General features: G+C 37.7%; 1 protein-coding gene across 1 annotated transcript in view; it reads left to right on the top strand.

Annotated features, from left to right (window-relative positions):
• Positions 1 to 16,253, top strand: part of LOC145671148 (tubulin gamma-1 chain) — a 90,889-nt gene extending 74,636 nt beyond the window's left edge. Inside the window, exons 10-11 of the mRNA XM_081739971.1 lie at positions 5,400 to 5,591; positions 14,097 to 16,253. Coding sequence (XP_081596097.1) covers positions 5,400 to 5,591; positions 14,097 to 14,114 — 210 coding nt within the window. The 3' untranslated portion in view covers positions 14,115 to 16,253. The remainder of the gene's footprint in view (positions 1 to 5,399; positions 5,592 to 14,096) is intronic.
• Positions 16,254 to 16,357: the final 104 nt, after the last annotated feature.

The raw sequence follows: 16,357 nt of genomic DNA, 5'->3' as shown, positions 1-16,357 counted from the left end.
AAGTTAAACTCTACTTTCTTTATTGCTGATGTTATAGTTAATAAGCCTACATGAGACATCAGTCCCTCATCAAGAAAGAATACTAGAACTGGAATTGAGGAAGCGGGGGTGAAGAGATTAATGAGGATGAGGAAACTATGTACGATGCAAAAACTGAATAATTATGACTTCATCACAAATATATTCACTTACATACGTCAATTAATATTTCTCTGATACAGGACACTCTTACTTTCTGTAGTGGCAGGAAAATGGCCCGCTTTTGTAAACGAAAACACTAAGCACGTGCGTATAGGCGCAATGTCCGTGCAAAGAGACATAGGTAAAACTAGAAATAAAAATACGGAAAGCGAGGGGAAAATGATAAACCGCCCTTCAACTTAAAAAAAAAAAAAAAAAAAAAAAAAGCTAAAAATAACTAAACTTAGAGCTATGAAAGACGCGAGGCCAATTTTATTGAAAAGATTGTTTTTCCTTAGTGATTAGTTGTGCTAACTATGAACATGAATTAAAAAGAAAACAAGTAGCTAGCTCTGAGTTTCGCAAACTGGTTGAAAAGGAAATATTGCATAAAATTTAATAATAAAAAAGGCATTTATGATAATTAAAACAAACTAAATTCTTGGCACGACAGCCCTTTGGTTCCTACCAGCGGGCTTACGTTCAAAGTGGGGATGTGTAGTCAACGCATCGACACCTGAAGTCCCTAATGCCGGCTTTCTCCCTAATGCAGACCTGGAGTCCGCTACCTCTTACTTAAGATAATTCCCCAATTGTCCTCACGATGCTGGGTCAACATCGAAATTGTTGAGTGCCTCTCCGGAAATTGAACCCATGACCACGGGCACCGAAGTCACGCGCTAACCACTGTTTTTGCATATAAAAAGATAACAGCTTTTTATCAGATTATTTAACCTGTTGAACGCTTTGCACGGATTACACTGTAACCATTATGACACCACACAGACATAGAAGCAAACGAGGGCAGTTAAAAACACCTATGCCCGAAGCGTGATTTGAGTCCAAGACATTCACATCAAACGACCCACAGCCTAATGCCGCAGACCACTCGACTATGGCTGTCGGGTTTTCTCGGCTAATCCGTAGCACATTTAAAGTAACTGATTATTTTAAAAGTTGCTCCTAAATACTGGCAATCTAAGTCTTATGTATCAAATATTTCCTGCGATAATACCATGCACTCTCCGTCTTCTATAGACGAAAAGTTATAGTTACCCACATTATCTAATCAGAAATAAGTTCTAATTCTCTAATAGCTGCTGATGGTGATAGTCAAGGTTCACCGAAGCATGATCCCAAACCCAAACTGAGATATTGATGTCACTGGAACGCCTGAAAAGTCATTGTGGGTAAGTGAATTGCCAACTTGTCAGGATGAAGGGCGATGGTGATGTGAAATGCGGGGCTGTCAAAGGTACTACTTATGATAATTGGATTTATAATATTCTATGTTGCCGTAAACCCTCTTCAAGAAGATAACTGTTAATCTTAGCTTTGAAAATGTTACATAAGGAGTTTTATTGCTATCATTAGGTTGCATTAGAAATTATCGGATTTATTTTAACGCTTAACTTTCACATCTCTTCTGATTTACGAATATTTAAATCGCGATAATCCCCTTAAGGCCAATTAGTGATATTTTAAATCATTTCGAACCAACTTTATATATGGTTAGTCTTGTTATATGGGAATAATTGAGACCAGAAGGAGTCTACAGGCTAAGTCCAAAACAATCTTGGCCGACCTGATAAACCACGTCTTTCAGCAAGGTGAATTGTGGCAATCCGATACCCACATGAGGAAATCTTCGGTTCAGTGTGAAAGCTTCCATAAGAACCAGCACTCTAATTAGTGGAATGTGCTTTGCTAATATTTCCTCAATGTGAAAGTACCTAACTTTATTACTAAAAAAGAAAAGGCCTTTATTTCAAACATGTCGCCATTACAGTTTTCGTATTTGAACACAACACTCATGAAAAGTAATGTTAAAGCGCGACTTTGCCCCCTGAAAAAGAATATTTATCTGTTTTTAGTTTCTCGTGTTACCCAAAGTACATGCGGAATTAGTGCAAGTGCCTTACGCTCGCATTACCTAGGTACGAACGGCTACGATCTTGGTACTAGCACATGTTTCGGTTTCCAGATCTGAAATATTTGTCTTTCAGCCTGATTCTATATATGAATCCGAAATTTCAAATCTAGATAAGGGGCACCAAAATTCATAGTTTATTCTCGGTGCTCGTATTGTGATTTACTAAATAATTATTAAATCTAATTGTAAGGTATATATCTGATATTTAGAGCAGACTGAGCAAGATAAATATATGTAAAAACTAGTCAGTACTTGTCTTAACTGTTTGTTTTCTTAACTGTCAATGAAATAGGTGTATTGAGGAATTTTAAATATTCGAGTTTTGTATTCCGGTTTCAAATATAAATGTGTGTGTATTTCATCTCGGTCCTGCAACCGGGTGGACCTAGATTCGACATTCGAACTCTCATCCGGATCAAATCAGATTTTTTTTTTTAGTAAGGCAAGCATTTGCTCTTTAGTGTAGAATGAAGGAGACAAATAGACTTCTCAATATTCGTCTTAATTTTCTGTTTTCTTCTTCACTGTCAGGATTTCTTGAAATTACTTTCGGCGAATTTTAGATATTGAAGTTTATCACAATTTGGGTGGGATGTGGGTTTGGATAAGAATCAAGATCGGAGATCCGGATTTCGGATCCAGATCCGAGATCCGGACCCAAGCAGATCCGGATCTTCGGATCCGGCCATCCCTACTACATACTATGTGTAATAACTATACGAAGTTACAATGTTATATCTTGAAAAATAAGAGATGAAAAAAATATTGCCCCATGTGCAAACAATATCAGCTTTCCTTATGTGAGCAATGGATAACCCATTTTTATATAAAAAATTCCTGACTCATCCCTAATTATCGTAGATACATGATTGATACACCGTTTTGTTTGGCCAAAATCAGTCTTTTAAACGGTACCACTCGCATGTCTCTAGCGTGTACCATAGTTGAGATAATTCGCGAAAAAGGGAAATTTTTGTTAAAAAATCCCTTTTCTCCCGATTTTGGGCCCCTCTGGCTGGCCCCTGTGTCAACCCACAGAGCTCCAGAAAATCTCAAACATACTACATACTATGTGTAATAACTGTACGAAGTTCAATGTTGTATCTTGAAAAATAAGAGAAAAAAATATTGCCCCATGTGCAAAATGGGTTATCCATTGCTCACATAGGGAAAGCTGGTACTGTTTGCACATGGGGCAATATTTTTCCCTCTCTTATTTTCAAGATATAACATTGAAACTTCGTAGTTATTACACATAGTATGTAGTATGTTTGAGATTTTTTGGGGCTCTGTGGGTTGACACAGGGGCCGGCCAGAGGGGCCCAAAATCGGGAAAAAGGAGAGTTTTTGACAAAAATTTCCCTTTTATGCGAATTTTCTCCACTATGGTACATGCTAGAGACATGCGAGTGGTTCCGTTTGAAAGACTGGTTCATGCCAAAGAAAACGAGGTACGTATCATGACTTTAGAATAAATTGTGATAATACTGTAGATACTTTACTAAAGTAATTGACTAAAAATGTGTAAAAAAATGAAAAAATAAAGAAATCGAGATTTTTTTGACACACGTCTGTTGACTCTAGCAACATGAGTCATACCTCATTTTCTTCAGCGTAAGGCAGCCTTTCAAATGGTACCACTCAAATTTCGCTATCATGTACCTGTGAAGAGAAAAATGGAGAAAAGGGAATTTTTTCTTTAAAAAATCCCCTTTTTCCATTTTGGACAAGATTTTCCCGCTTTTGGTACACGATAGGGAAATTTGAGTGGTACATTTCGAAAGCCTGTCTCATAACGAAACCAACGAGGTACAAACCATGATTCTAGGGTAAATAGTAATGTGTCAGAGATTTTTTGAAAAAAAACTTCTCAAATATACCTTTTTTTTAAAAGCCATCATCCATGTTTGTGACGTCACAGCCCCCAGATAGAGCACGTGAGGCTGCAAAATGCCCATAAACTATGTTCTATGATGCTTCCATATTTGAATGAATACAAAAAACCCGGTCTAAAACGCTTTACTAGAGACTTATAAAGCAAATTCCGAAGGTCGACGCCATGGCACAGGTGTTATGCCATCACAATTTAAAAGGGTTAATGGACATGGTCACCCAAAATAGTCTCAATAGTTCCTGTCAACTACCTGCAGAAAATTAGGATATGGGTATCTTTCAATATGCCGTATTGTTGCAAGAAAACAGTATATGTAGTGTTGTTCGTTAAATTTGCTTCCATACAACCTTCTACCGCGTACAAGGAAAATAAGCAAGTAAAGTGAGCAAAGTTTGTAGCAGATAAGGAAGAGAAGAAAGTCTAACACAAATGAATTACAAATGTGTCACATGCTGCATGTTTTCTGTGGCAGTCAGTAGCCTTAATCCTAATTGATATTTAACAACTTCTTGAATATTCGAAATGAAAGAACCAATAAAAGAAGAAAAATGTACCAAGAATTGTGGTACATTTACGTAAGAATTACAGAATTTGAATGAATAGGAAGAATATAAACTTACTGCAAATGCGTTTCTAATATTTTCCATTGCTTTGAAAGAAAATTTGGCGTCGTTATTGTTTACCAGATATACTATGTATATATAGACAAGATTTTGAATTAATACAAATTAAAATACTTAAAAGTAGTCATTATTACAACAAATAACAATGGTATAAAAATTGTAATCACTGTTTTGTAGACGTAAGTTGCCATAGATAAATTCGTTATCCTCGTTTATGATGCCATAATTCACTAGCTGGAAAATACAGAGTATTTTGTTTCGCTGCTGTAAACACTTTTCGAAATACTGACTGTTTTTTCTTAAGTATTAGGTTTGGTTTTCAAGTATTGACGTTATGTTATCTTCATTTCCAAATAAACAATCAGTGAATCTTGATGTTAACAGCTCACCGTGAAGTCCGTATAATGAAGTCTAATTTTCAAGCATAACTGTACTCCGATGTTCGCTTACATATGACAGTTGTATTCTCTTCTCGAATATTTCATTTTTCTATTTTCATTATTCATGTGTTGCTTGTGAGAGGTTGCATCGGGGTGCAGCTTCCTTTCAGGACCGAGGCAATATGAGACATAGACATACAGCATAAGGTGGGATCCAAATCACATAAACTGTCGCGGGGAATCGAACCCGGGTCTTCCAATCAGAACACACGCGAACCATATAGCCACAAGGGAGCTCCTTCAATATAGATATATTGTATTAGTTGTACTAAGGAGTATTTTCATGAATATCTTTATATTATAATTGTTATTTTTTATTTCTTCAATAGCTGTTCGAGCGAGCACTTCGTCAGTATGATAAATTGCGGAAGCGTGAAGCTTTCCTCGAACAGTTCCGCAAGGAAGCAATGTTTCGAGATAGTTTGTTAGAATTGGACCATTCTCGAGAAGTAGTACAAGAATTGGTAGAAGAGTATCAAGCTGCCACTAAGCAAGATTATTTATCATGGGGGACTCAGCAAGTAAGTTCGATTTGACTTTACACGTGAAGCACACACTAAAGGTACTTGCATCGACTAGAAAACAAATAAATAAACAAATTGTAACCAATATTTGTTTTTTTCTATTACTCGTCCATAAATGTAAGTCAACCGTTGTAGATGTTCATTAATATATAGATACTAGTTTGTCCAGTCACAACAGGTAAGTTGTGACACATTCTGGATGGCTGAACACTGATCTGAAAGTTACAGATGGTGATCAGAAAAATGGAAACACCTGTAGTTGGCAACACGTCAGATTTATGGGTTGGCAGTGGTGTCGTGGCGCCCGCAGCTCCGGACCGCAGGTGGTGGTGTGTTAGGTCGGTCTCCATACTACGTCAGGCGCAGTGGAACAGCAGTGTCCAGTGGCTGCAGCAGACGGAGGTAGTGTAAAATGGGAGACCTCTCAGATTTTCAAAGAGGGCAAATTGTTGGTGCGCGGTTATGTGGAGGGAGTGTGACGGCAGTGGCTACTGTGTTAGGTGTGTCGCGTGGGACATTGTCGAAGGTGATGACGGCCTACACAACACACGGGAAAACCACATCGGGGAAGCGGAACAGTGGGCGGAAGAAAATCATGAGTGACAGGTCACGCCGGGTATTAAAGCGCATTGTCACGCACAACCGTCGTGCCACTGCGGAGCAAGTGACGGAGGAACTCAATCAGCACGTCCCACACCCTGTTTCGACAATCACAGTCCGCCGCGAATTACATGACATGAACTTACGGGGTCGTGTTGCACGGGCCAAACCGCTCATCAGGGACCATAACACTTTCGCACGCGCAAATGGTGCCGCGACCATGCAACTTGGACCGTTGAGGACTGGAAACGTGTGATATGGTCGGATGAGTCATCCTTCACCCTATTACGAACCACGGGCCGTGTTTATGTGTGGAGAACGCCCAAAGAAGCTTATGATCTGCAGTGTCTCCGCCCAACTGTGAAACATGGCGGCGGCTCGGTGATGTTGTGGGCCGCAATATCATGGTTTTCATTTGGTCCTGTGGTCACACTTAGCGGACGAATCACTGCCAACGATTATGTCGCAATTTTAGGAGTCCACTTGCATCCTATGGTCCGGATGTTGTTCCCGGACAATGACGCCATCTTCCAGGATGATAATGCATCCATTCACACAGCTGGCGTTGTTGCAGCGTGGTTTGAGGAACATCGGGATGAAGTTCAACACCTTCCCTGGCCCGCCCAATCCCCAGATCTCAACATAATTGAACATCTGTGGTCCGTCTTGGAAACACGACTCCGGCGACGATTTCCACCTCCATCCTCTCTCACAGAACTGGCCGATGCCCTGCACGAGGAATGGTATAAAATTCAACTTGCTACCATTCACGACCTCTATGCCTCCATCCCACGTCGCATCAAGGCTGTTCTGAAGGCGAAAGGTGGCCCGACACCATATTAATCTGGTAAGTTGCAATTTCGTCCAGGTGTTCCCATTTTTCTGATCACCATCTGTACAAATGAATGGCTAGTATAGGGAAGTCATTGTGTAACGTAGTAATAAGTGCACTGGCACGGTAGGCCGGAGACCTGAGTTCCATCCCAGCCTGGTTTCATTTTTCATTCTTTGATATTTATTAAATTGTCTTTCGCATGTTCCAACACCCTTATCCACCAAAAACTGAACCACACTTCTCAGCTCTTTGCTTTCCTCTGTTTCTATGCTGGACGAACACACTTTTCACTACGCTTACTTATAGAGCAATAAACGATCAACTGTGTGTACTTGTGAGGTGTTATTATGCTTTTCTCCTTCCGAGAGATGCCAATATCGATAAGTAACAGCAGTGTTGCTAACTTTGGCGAGGAATATATATATATATATATATATATATATATATATATATATATATATATATATATATATATATATATATTAGGGTGGTCCAAAAAAAATCAACTTACGAATTTTAATCTGGGTCATTCATTCTTTTATTCCTATGACGTCAACAAACAAAACTGCAAAATATTAAGGCTCTATTATATGTTTAAGTACTCGCTCAAAGTTAATAGTTTTTAATGTACACTCATGTCCAAAATGATTGTCGCATATCTATAACTATCTTCTTGTAAGAATATAATTTGATAATGATTTTGCAGGGTACTTTTAATACTGATACTATGTGTATAATCGGGAAATGAATATTTGTGGTAAATTTCACAGGAAAAGAATTATAAATACGAAAATTATAATTAGTAAAACAAAATGTTTGCAAATGGACAAGAAAGTTTTATTTTCGTTTTATTGTTCTTATTTACTGCTCTTTTGACATGAAATTTTCGACACACATGTCTTTGCCGATTATACACATACTAACATTATAAGAAATACCGGGCGAATTCGTTATCAAATTATATTCCTACAACAACATATTTATAGACATGCGATAATAATTTTGGACATGAGTGTAACTAGGTAATATTCGTTACAACGTAATAATATTATATCATTCCATATCCACTTTCATACTGCATCTGTTCGTTATTAAATCACATCTAAAAATGTTTTTGTTCATAATTTAATATTTTTTTAGTGTAGCCTTCTTAAAAGTCTTCGATTTTCTTACGGTGTAGAGCAACAACACGAACCAAATATTGTTTCTGGGCCTCATCTTTCGTTATAGAACTGTTGTAAGCTTGAATAAGGGCAACAACTCCTTCAGCACAATCATTTACAAGAGTCAGGTTTCCAACACTTGTATTTATTTTTTGGTATACTTCATTTGTTATCCAAGACAAAGGATCTTCTTGAAGGAAAGATTTTGCCTGTTCTTCACCATCGTTCAGATGTACATTGAAGAATATGGTGGAGCGCCTCGTAGCATAGGATTCCAGTTGAGCTGCCGTCATGAAATTGTTTCCATCTGCTCTTCTCATATCTTTCTTCTTTTCAGGTTTGACTACCATATTGTTAGCTATCGCTTGCTTTGTTGAATCTGACACGCGGGGATCAAAAAGTGAAAGAGGAATTAGGTATTCAGACAGATACCATAAATGCCTATTCATCGCTGCAAATGCTGTATTCTTAAATTTTTCGTTATGATATTCTTCCAGCTAACGCAAGAAGTTGAGGCCATTGAGCGGTGCTCTATGTGACATATTTGCCTCATTCCAGTAGCGTCCATAGATGAGGGCAACGAACAGACTTAATCCTTGAAGCTCTTTTATCTCACTCTGCGAAAGAGGAAGATCTTTATTGTATATATGGCTTTGGACATCCATCTTGCATGGTGCATACCTCCAGGACTGCGGAATTTGACAGTTGTTATACAGCATGACTTCGTTATAATAATCTCTTCGTTGCTTTTTCTCGACGGTCTTCTTGTAATACTCAACCATCTCACTCCTAAGGTCAGCTGTACCTTCAAGGAAAATACAGTCAGGTGCGCTTTCAAATGTATTATGATCTAATGAACCCCAGTTCTGCTGGAATCGTTTGAATAAACCAATTTTAGGCCCACTGCTGGTCCCAAAGCTGGTGCAGGTTTTGAATACTGCAGACAAGACAACTTCTAGCACATGGTGTCTACAAGCAATCCAGATCAGTCCTACCCAAAGATTTTTCTATCAAACACATGCTCCAGACTGCAATCCTGTATTTGAGGCAGTTGTGTTGAAGACTAGACCTCTAATTTTGTTCCTCAGAGACCAATCATCAACAAGCTTTAAACATGCATTGGCCTGGGCAACTCCGGTTCCAGAAGCAACCACGGGAACTCCTAGAATCTTTTCCTCTCCTTTCGAGGGATCTGTAATAAGAATAGCTACCCTATCAACTTTCTCAGCTCCTTGGACAGTGTTTGGCAGGAGTTTTCCGTCCCAATGAAGAATCAAAGGACGATCAGATGAAAAACTAGCCTGTTCTTTGGTGCACATAGCTTCTCTTGTTGAGCTCCTTTTGCGGCGGATAGTACTTCGAGAAACAGCAACTTCGTCGAGTGAGTGACCGAGAGATTGAACCACAGTTGCCATCACCAATGTTGCACTTCTGTCACTGATATTGGCACGGTCGAGAGCGATCTATACATCATGACTGATCACAGTTTTACGTCGTTTAGAAGGAAGTGACACTTTCTGGCTATTTGATGCTTCCCTGTACTTACTGAACACTACATCCTCATCCGATGATTCTGATATGCCTGATGAGCTCGAAGTGGGTTCTAACAGCTCGTATGTGTTGATGTTTTCTACAATCTGACATTTTACTTTCTCCTGCGTGCTTTTTCTGCGTCGGAACGCATCCTTTTCCTTTTCTGCAGGTAAGCCATTTTCCTGTCGACCGGTCCGAAACTCGATGAACGTGGATCTTCCAACTGTTGCACCAAGAAGCTTTTGTCCTTTCGTTCTTCATGAGCTACAGGATATCTTTCCGTGAAATATCAAAGACATCATCCAGATCTCCCCGAAAAATGTCCTCTTTCATCCTATAAGAAGGATAGTCTTTCATTCGATTCTTTTTCAAAGCCCTATATTCCTCATAAAGCTTTATTAGTTTCTTTACGGCATAGCGCTTATCTGTCATCGGCGCATTTGCTTTGAGCCAGAATGGAACCAGAGCCTACATTGTAAGTTCGGCACTTCGGTATTGAACAAGCTTCTCTTCCATGTGATGGTACATGAATTTTCTGAGCACCTGAAGTTTCGTTGGTAGACCAGCTCCTGCAATTGTGGGCTCTGGTTTTCCCAAAAGCCAGGCATTACTGGAAGATCTTGTCGATGGTTTCTTTAAAGACATTGTAGAACTAATAATTGCAAAAACATAATGCAGGTATTAGTTAAATGAAAATAAAGGTTAAATTTACGCTATAAGTAAATATTCCATTCAATCAATTGCGAATTATTGTATTCTTTTTGCAAAAAAATACCATTATTTCACAGAGAAAGAGCGGACAAATAAATTTTTTCCAAATAATAAATAAACAAGGTAGATATGCTATTTTAGTTCCATCACTTTTTTTGTAAGTAATGGCCTCCAACACAAAATACTAGCCAAAACTAACTAAATGAACGTTACCCACACCTAGCGGACACCCATGTATTCAGATGCATAGAGCGCAACGTAAGGAATTGTCATTTCAATTTATAATCACATTCAGATCTTTTTTTCCTTTCACGAATATATTCGTGGTTTTAAGTTAAGCGGTTAAATATTGTGCAAGATTGAGCAACCTCTAAATATTGTCCTACATTGGTGATTTTTTCCTCATGAATACATGTGACCGGTAGGAATAAAATAACAAGTGACCCATTAGTGAATTCAAAACTAGTTTTTTTCATATGTTTTTGGACCACCCTAATATATATATATAAAATAAAAGTAACCATTAATATAATATGAAATTACAGGGTGCGCTCGGTAGTTCAACACTTATGGGGCTAGCAAGGTGTTGAACTACAAGAAATGTGGAACTACTGGATATATTTGTAAAAAACATGGGGAAGGTTAGACTGAGTGTAAATACGTAATAAAACAGCATTACTGTATGTACTGTACTTAAAAACACATTTACTGGTAAAAATTTAAATCAAATTGAGAATCACATTTTTCAATCAAAATCATATACAGTACAGTTTAAACAAAGAAATTCAACAATGCACACTTTAAATTGTTCGCTTGCGTCGCGTCGTCCGGCTCGGCGGTGAAATAAAGGGGAGAAGAGAGGGGATTTGTTTACATCTACAGTACAATGCTGTATTAGGGCCTTCCGTCAGGTCTGTTTGTCAACAGTGCGTTGAACTGCTGGGCGGCTGAACCTCAAAACCATTGAAGTACAGAGCAATCTGCTAGTCATTTTGCCAAATGTTGAACTACCGAACATAGTGGCTGCAAAACTGTTGAACTGTAGAGGGGGCCCTGTGCGCCAGGAAAACACTTAAGCTGTTGAACTACTGGGTTTGTTGAAGTATCGAATGTTGAACTAACGAGCGCGCTCTGTAATTAATTATATAAAGTGATATTTTAGTAAGAAACAAGCTGAGTTAGCAGTGCTCAAGTAAACGTAGAATCACGAGAATGTCTGTAGCGCATATGTGTTGATCTGTACGTAGCTCAATGCTGTTGCGCGCTGTAAGGAAACAAGGAACATATCAAACAAACAAAATTGGGATATACTTACTGAAATTGAAATAATCAAAACCTCTGTATCGGCGTATAAAGCGCATTCCAGTTTTGGACTTACTCCCAAAGAAAGGAAAAGTGCGTTTCATATACTGGCAAATACAATAATTAAGATATTGTTTGAAAAAGAATTATATTCTGAGTTACATGCTAAAAGTGTGACGGGAGGAAAACTAGAGAGAGCGAAAAGGATGATATAACAAAATATCATGATATAACAAAGGATGATATGACTGTTTCCAGATGAAGGCTAAACCAAATAACGAAATATTTCTAAGCTTCCGTGATAACAATGTGTCAAAACGAGTCTTCTGGTTTCCCTCTGAAGAAACCAATAATTGTTGAAAAAATTTGAACATTACAAGTGACAATTAAGAATGATAAGGCTTTAATCGTGTGTTTACTAGAATATACGAAGGTTTCCTTTTGTGTCAATTTTTTCTTCAAACCATTACAAAATTAATTTTGATGATGATTATCGTTTTGGCTAATCAATACAATTTCTGTACACCAACTCATACAGTATGAATCTTATTTAAAATTGAAATTTATTACCATAACACGTTGATATCACGACTACATACCAAGTATATTGGAAAGAAACACGTGCCTTCACTATGGAATACTTTGCCTCACGTTATTTTAATTATGAAGGTTACAGAAATATAGAGGTTTTACTTCTTTTAAAGAGTTGGTGGGAAGATGAGTTTGCTGCGTGCTACACTATTCTTGCAAGTTTTATATGTCCTAACGCCACTGTTATACCCTTACATGTGTCACAAGATTACTTAGGTACCATTAGTATTCGTGGGTGCACTCATCTCCGTTTATTATTACCAGTGATGCTGACGTCCCCATTAAACCTTAACCAATCAATCAATCAACTATTATCAGTGCTTGTCAGTTGCACCATACGTTCGTACACATTTAAATTAAAAATTACTAATTAGCTGTGTTGCTGTTAGTGCAGACATAAACTTCACCTTGTAACGGCCTGATTTGGTTACAGTTTCTTTTCATTAATTTTATTTAATTAGTGCCTGAGTTAGTCAAATGGAGTTATAATTTTGCCATGTTACATAATTTTCAGAATGTTCGTAGTATGCCGATAGTTTGTCTATCTGGACCATATAATAAGAATTGAACGCTATAGACTCTCAATTTAGTGCCAATTGTGTTCTTCTTGTATGATTCGCATGTAAAGTGTACACAACTTTTTGATAGAAGAGTTAATTTTCTTAAAAATATTTTCCCAGGATAATTACAGTTGTTAATTTGGATTGCTTAGCATAAAGAACACTGGATAATAGTAACTAATTGTGCTTAGGCTATAATTTTCTTTTCTTTTCTTTTTTTTTCTTTTTTTTTTTTTTTAAACTAAATTTTCTTTCACCTTATTAGTTGACATATATAGTAAAATGAACAATTCATGCTAAGTTTCTTGAGCCCATTTCCTTTTGAATACTCAAGCATAAAGTTTAATGAAGCATTAAAAATAACCGAACAGTAATGCACTTGTGAAGTTATCCACTGCTTCAACAGGGTGTCTATCGGTCACGAAAAAGTCACGAAATCAGAAAACGGCCATGAAAGTCACGAAATTTAGCTTTTGGGTCACGATTCTTTTTTTTTTTTTTTTTTTTTTTTTTTTTAACTCTACAAATGTAAGCAGAGATTGGAAAGTTTTGTTCTATAAAACGTCAAAATTCATCACCAAAATTGTCTATTGTCGGCTTTAGACGCTACCAAATCGCAACCAAAGTAAGTTTCTATCACATGGATGAAAATTCGGCCTAATTCGTACCCAAATTCGCTCTTGAAAATGTTAGGAAATTTTATGATTTGGTAAAGAAAAGGTCACGAAAAAGTCACGAAATTTCATTTTGGAATTTTAGTAGACACCCTGTTCAATGTCAATATAAGCGTGAAGGTCTATTCCATGTCCTTGAGTATCATGATAAAATGATGTAAAGATTTCGATTATTCAAGTATTCAAATATTAAATAACATCGATTACTGCCAGCTGTTTCTTCAACATCTCCTCTCACGTAGAAAGTTTTATCACATCTATACCATCTCCTTACCTGTTTTTCGATCCGATGCCTTGTCCTACTGTAACGTAGTTGCAGATGCGTAACGGTGTGACAGAACTTCGAAGAACGACGTATTAACAATGTACCATTCAGTGGTAAATATGGTGCATAACAATCCAACATTAGAAATCTGGATTTAATTTTTCGTTAGTCCAGGTAGTAAGTAGGTTTTTGCATGTTTTTCTAAGTTTTGTTTATTTGTTGCTTTATAACTTCTCAATTTTCTAACGAGTAATATTTTTATTTTCAGTCTACTCTCGAAGTTTAGATTGACGACTCATAGAAATGAAGATATTTCCATAACGAAGTTATCTGTTCCGCTTCTGACATGCGAACATCATTTCAGTTGTGGAATATGTGGATTGATTGCTGGTACAATTCTACCTAATACAACAGCGTTGTATGTTGAGTCAGTTGTCTTTTATATGCATATATTGTACCATATTTATTATAGTTGCTACTATTTAAATATGTCTCCCATATTTAATAATACGTCTCCCACATTAACGTGAAAGTTTGAAGGAATATCCTCCAAATGAAGTATTTGTTGTTCAATATAACAACTAGTAATTTGTATATAGTAACAGAATTTGCTAGATACTACTACCTATATATTTCTGTTGTGTCTCATTACGAAAAGTTTTGTCTTTAAACAAAACCCCTGATTCTGTCTTTGTAATTTTAGATGCATTGCTATGTATAAGTTACTTCTGAATCTGTATTATACCAGTGTTGTCCAAGTTTCGTAATCTGTCTTCCTTTTTTTATTTATTTAAGTTTGTGATAGGCTTTTTCATGAGTGTGCATATGCTGTATAAAATATTAAACTGTTTTCTTAAGTAGTTCCAGATGTTTTTTAAAATAATACCTCAAGATTCATTCTTAACGTAACTAAACTCATTATCTCCGTCTATACTTAATTAACTATGATTAATGAAAATACTTATTGCTTCTATTTTGTAGTGATAGCGAGCTATACCAAGGCTTCACCAAAGAGATGTACAACAAAAGTAAAAATGTATTACATTGTCCTCCATTCTCCCTGCAACATAGCGAACAGTGCGACGGTGATTACCGGGCCTTCAGTCGACGTTCCAGCTCATCTCAAGACGTTTAATAAGGTTGAGATCGGAGCTTTGGGCCGGCTAGTTGAGCACTTGAACCTTCATCTCAAACTACTCTGTAATAGCGTATAATTTATGGACGTTGACGTAATCATGTTGAAATACAAACATCCCGCCACCGGACTATAGCCAGAGAACAAGTAGTGCAGAATCGTTTACGATTACTTGATAGTTGTCGATATTCATAGTTCTAGGCATTAACACCAGGGGTCGCAGTCCGGACCGTAAAAAGTAGGCCCGCACACCATGATTCTTCCGCCACCAAATTTCGCAGTGGAAACAATGCGCTCCGGTAAGTAACACACACCTAGCATGCGCCAGGTTGACACATGTCCGTCGGATTTCCACATTTTGCGTGATTCGTTTCTTTACATGATGCTCTTCACTATCCATTCGCGTCGTGTTTTGCACCATTGTAATCGATAGTGTGCGTTCATTTGTGTGGTCTTTGGTTTATGAGCTAGAGCTCACCCATGGAAGACCTCAGGATGAATAGTACCCTGTATGTGTATTGGCATTACTCCCAGATGTAGACCGTAACTCTGTGGCTACGGTATCCAACGACTTTCGCCAGTGTGCTTTCACTATGCATCTGAGACATCACTGGTTTGTGTCAAACGATTTTTGTGGCTTTCCTAGTCGGGGTTCTATCACTCACTCACGTTCCCATTTCACCACTGCGTCACACACTGTAACACGTGGGATCTATAACTTGCTGGAAATCTCAAGTATTGAATAGTTAGATTGATTGGCTTCAATGATCATACCGCTTTCAGCTGCACTTAACTCTCACCGTGCTCTCATTTCGACTGCTAACAGTCGTAGGACATTCCTCCCAAGCGCACCCCCCTGTCACCACAAGTGAAGCACTTGTGACGTCTGGACGAGTCTACTTGTCTTTCGGGAAATGTTCGAGATTAATGGCAACATGGTGGAGTTTGGAAATGAATCATCAGCTGTTCACAGTGTTCTATCTCATTCTGTCTTCCCATTGATTTTCCTTCTGTATAATATGTTACACTGATGAGCCAGAATATTATGGTTAGCATTACTCTAACAACTACATATATCACATAGATGCATTGCAGTGTCTTCCATGGCAGTAGCATCTTTTAGCAGGAAAACGCACCCTGCCGCTTAAATGTATTGTTCAGAAATAATTTGAGTGACATGAAGGCTACATAGTTTTGTCTTAGGACCCAAATCACCTAATCTCAATTAAGCGTTTACGGAATATTATTAATCCTCTTATAATGCACGGAATGCTTTATAAAAAAACAAAATTCTCAGCATGAAGATAGTGTCAATGCATTACTGAATGAATATGTTGATAATCAGCGAAATTGGTTAGAGATTTGATGAATATATTATGGTAGGAAGTTTATCA

The sequence above is a fragment of the Thermobia domestica genome, chromosome 15 (genome assembly GCF_964235325.1).
Source record: "Thermobia domestica chromosome 15, izTheDome1.hap1.1, whole genome shotgun sequence".
In the NCBI taxonomy this organism is placed as follows: domain Eukaryota; kingdom Metazoa; phylum Arthropoda; class Insecta; order Zygentoma; family Lepismatidae; genus Thermobia; species Thermobia domestica.
Note: the sequence above shows the minus strand (reverse complement) of the source record. Positions and strands in the feature narration are given on the sequence as shown.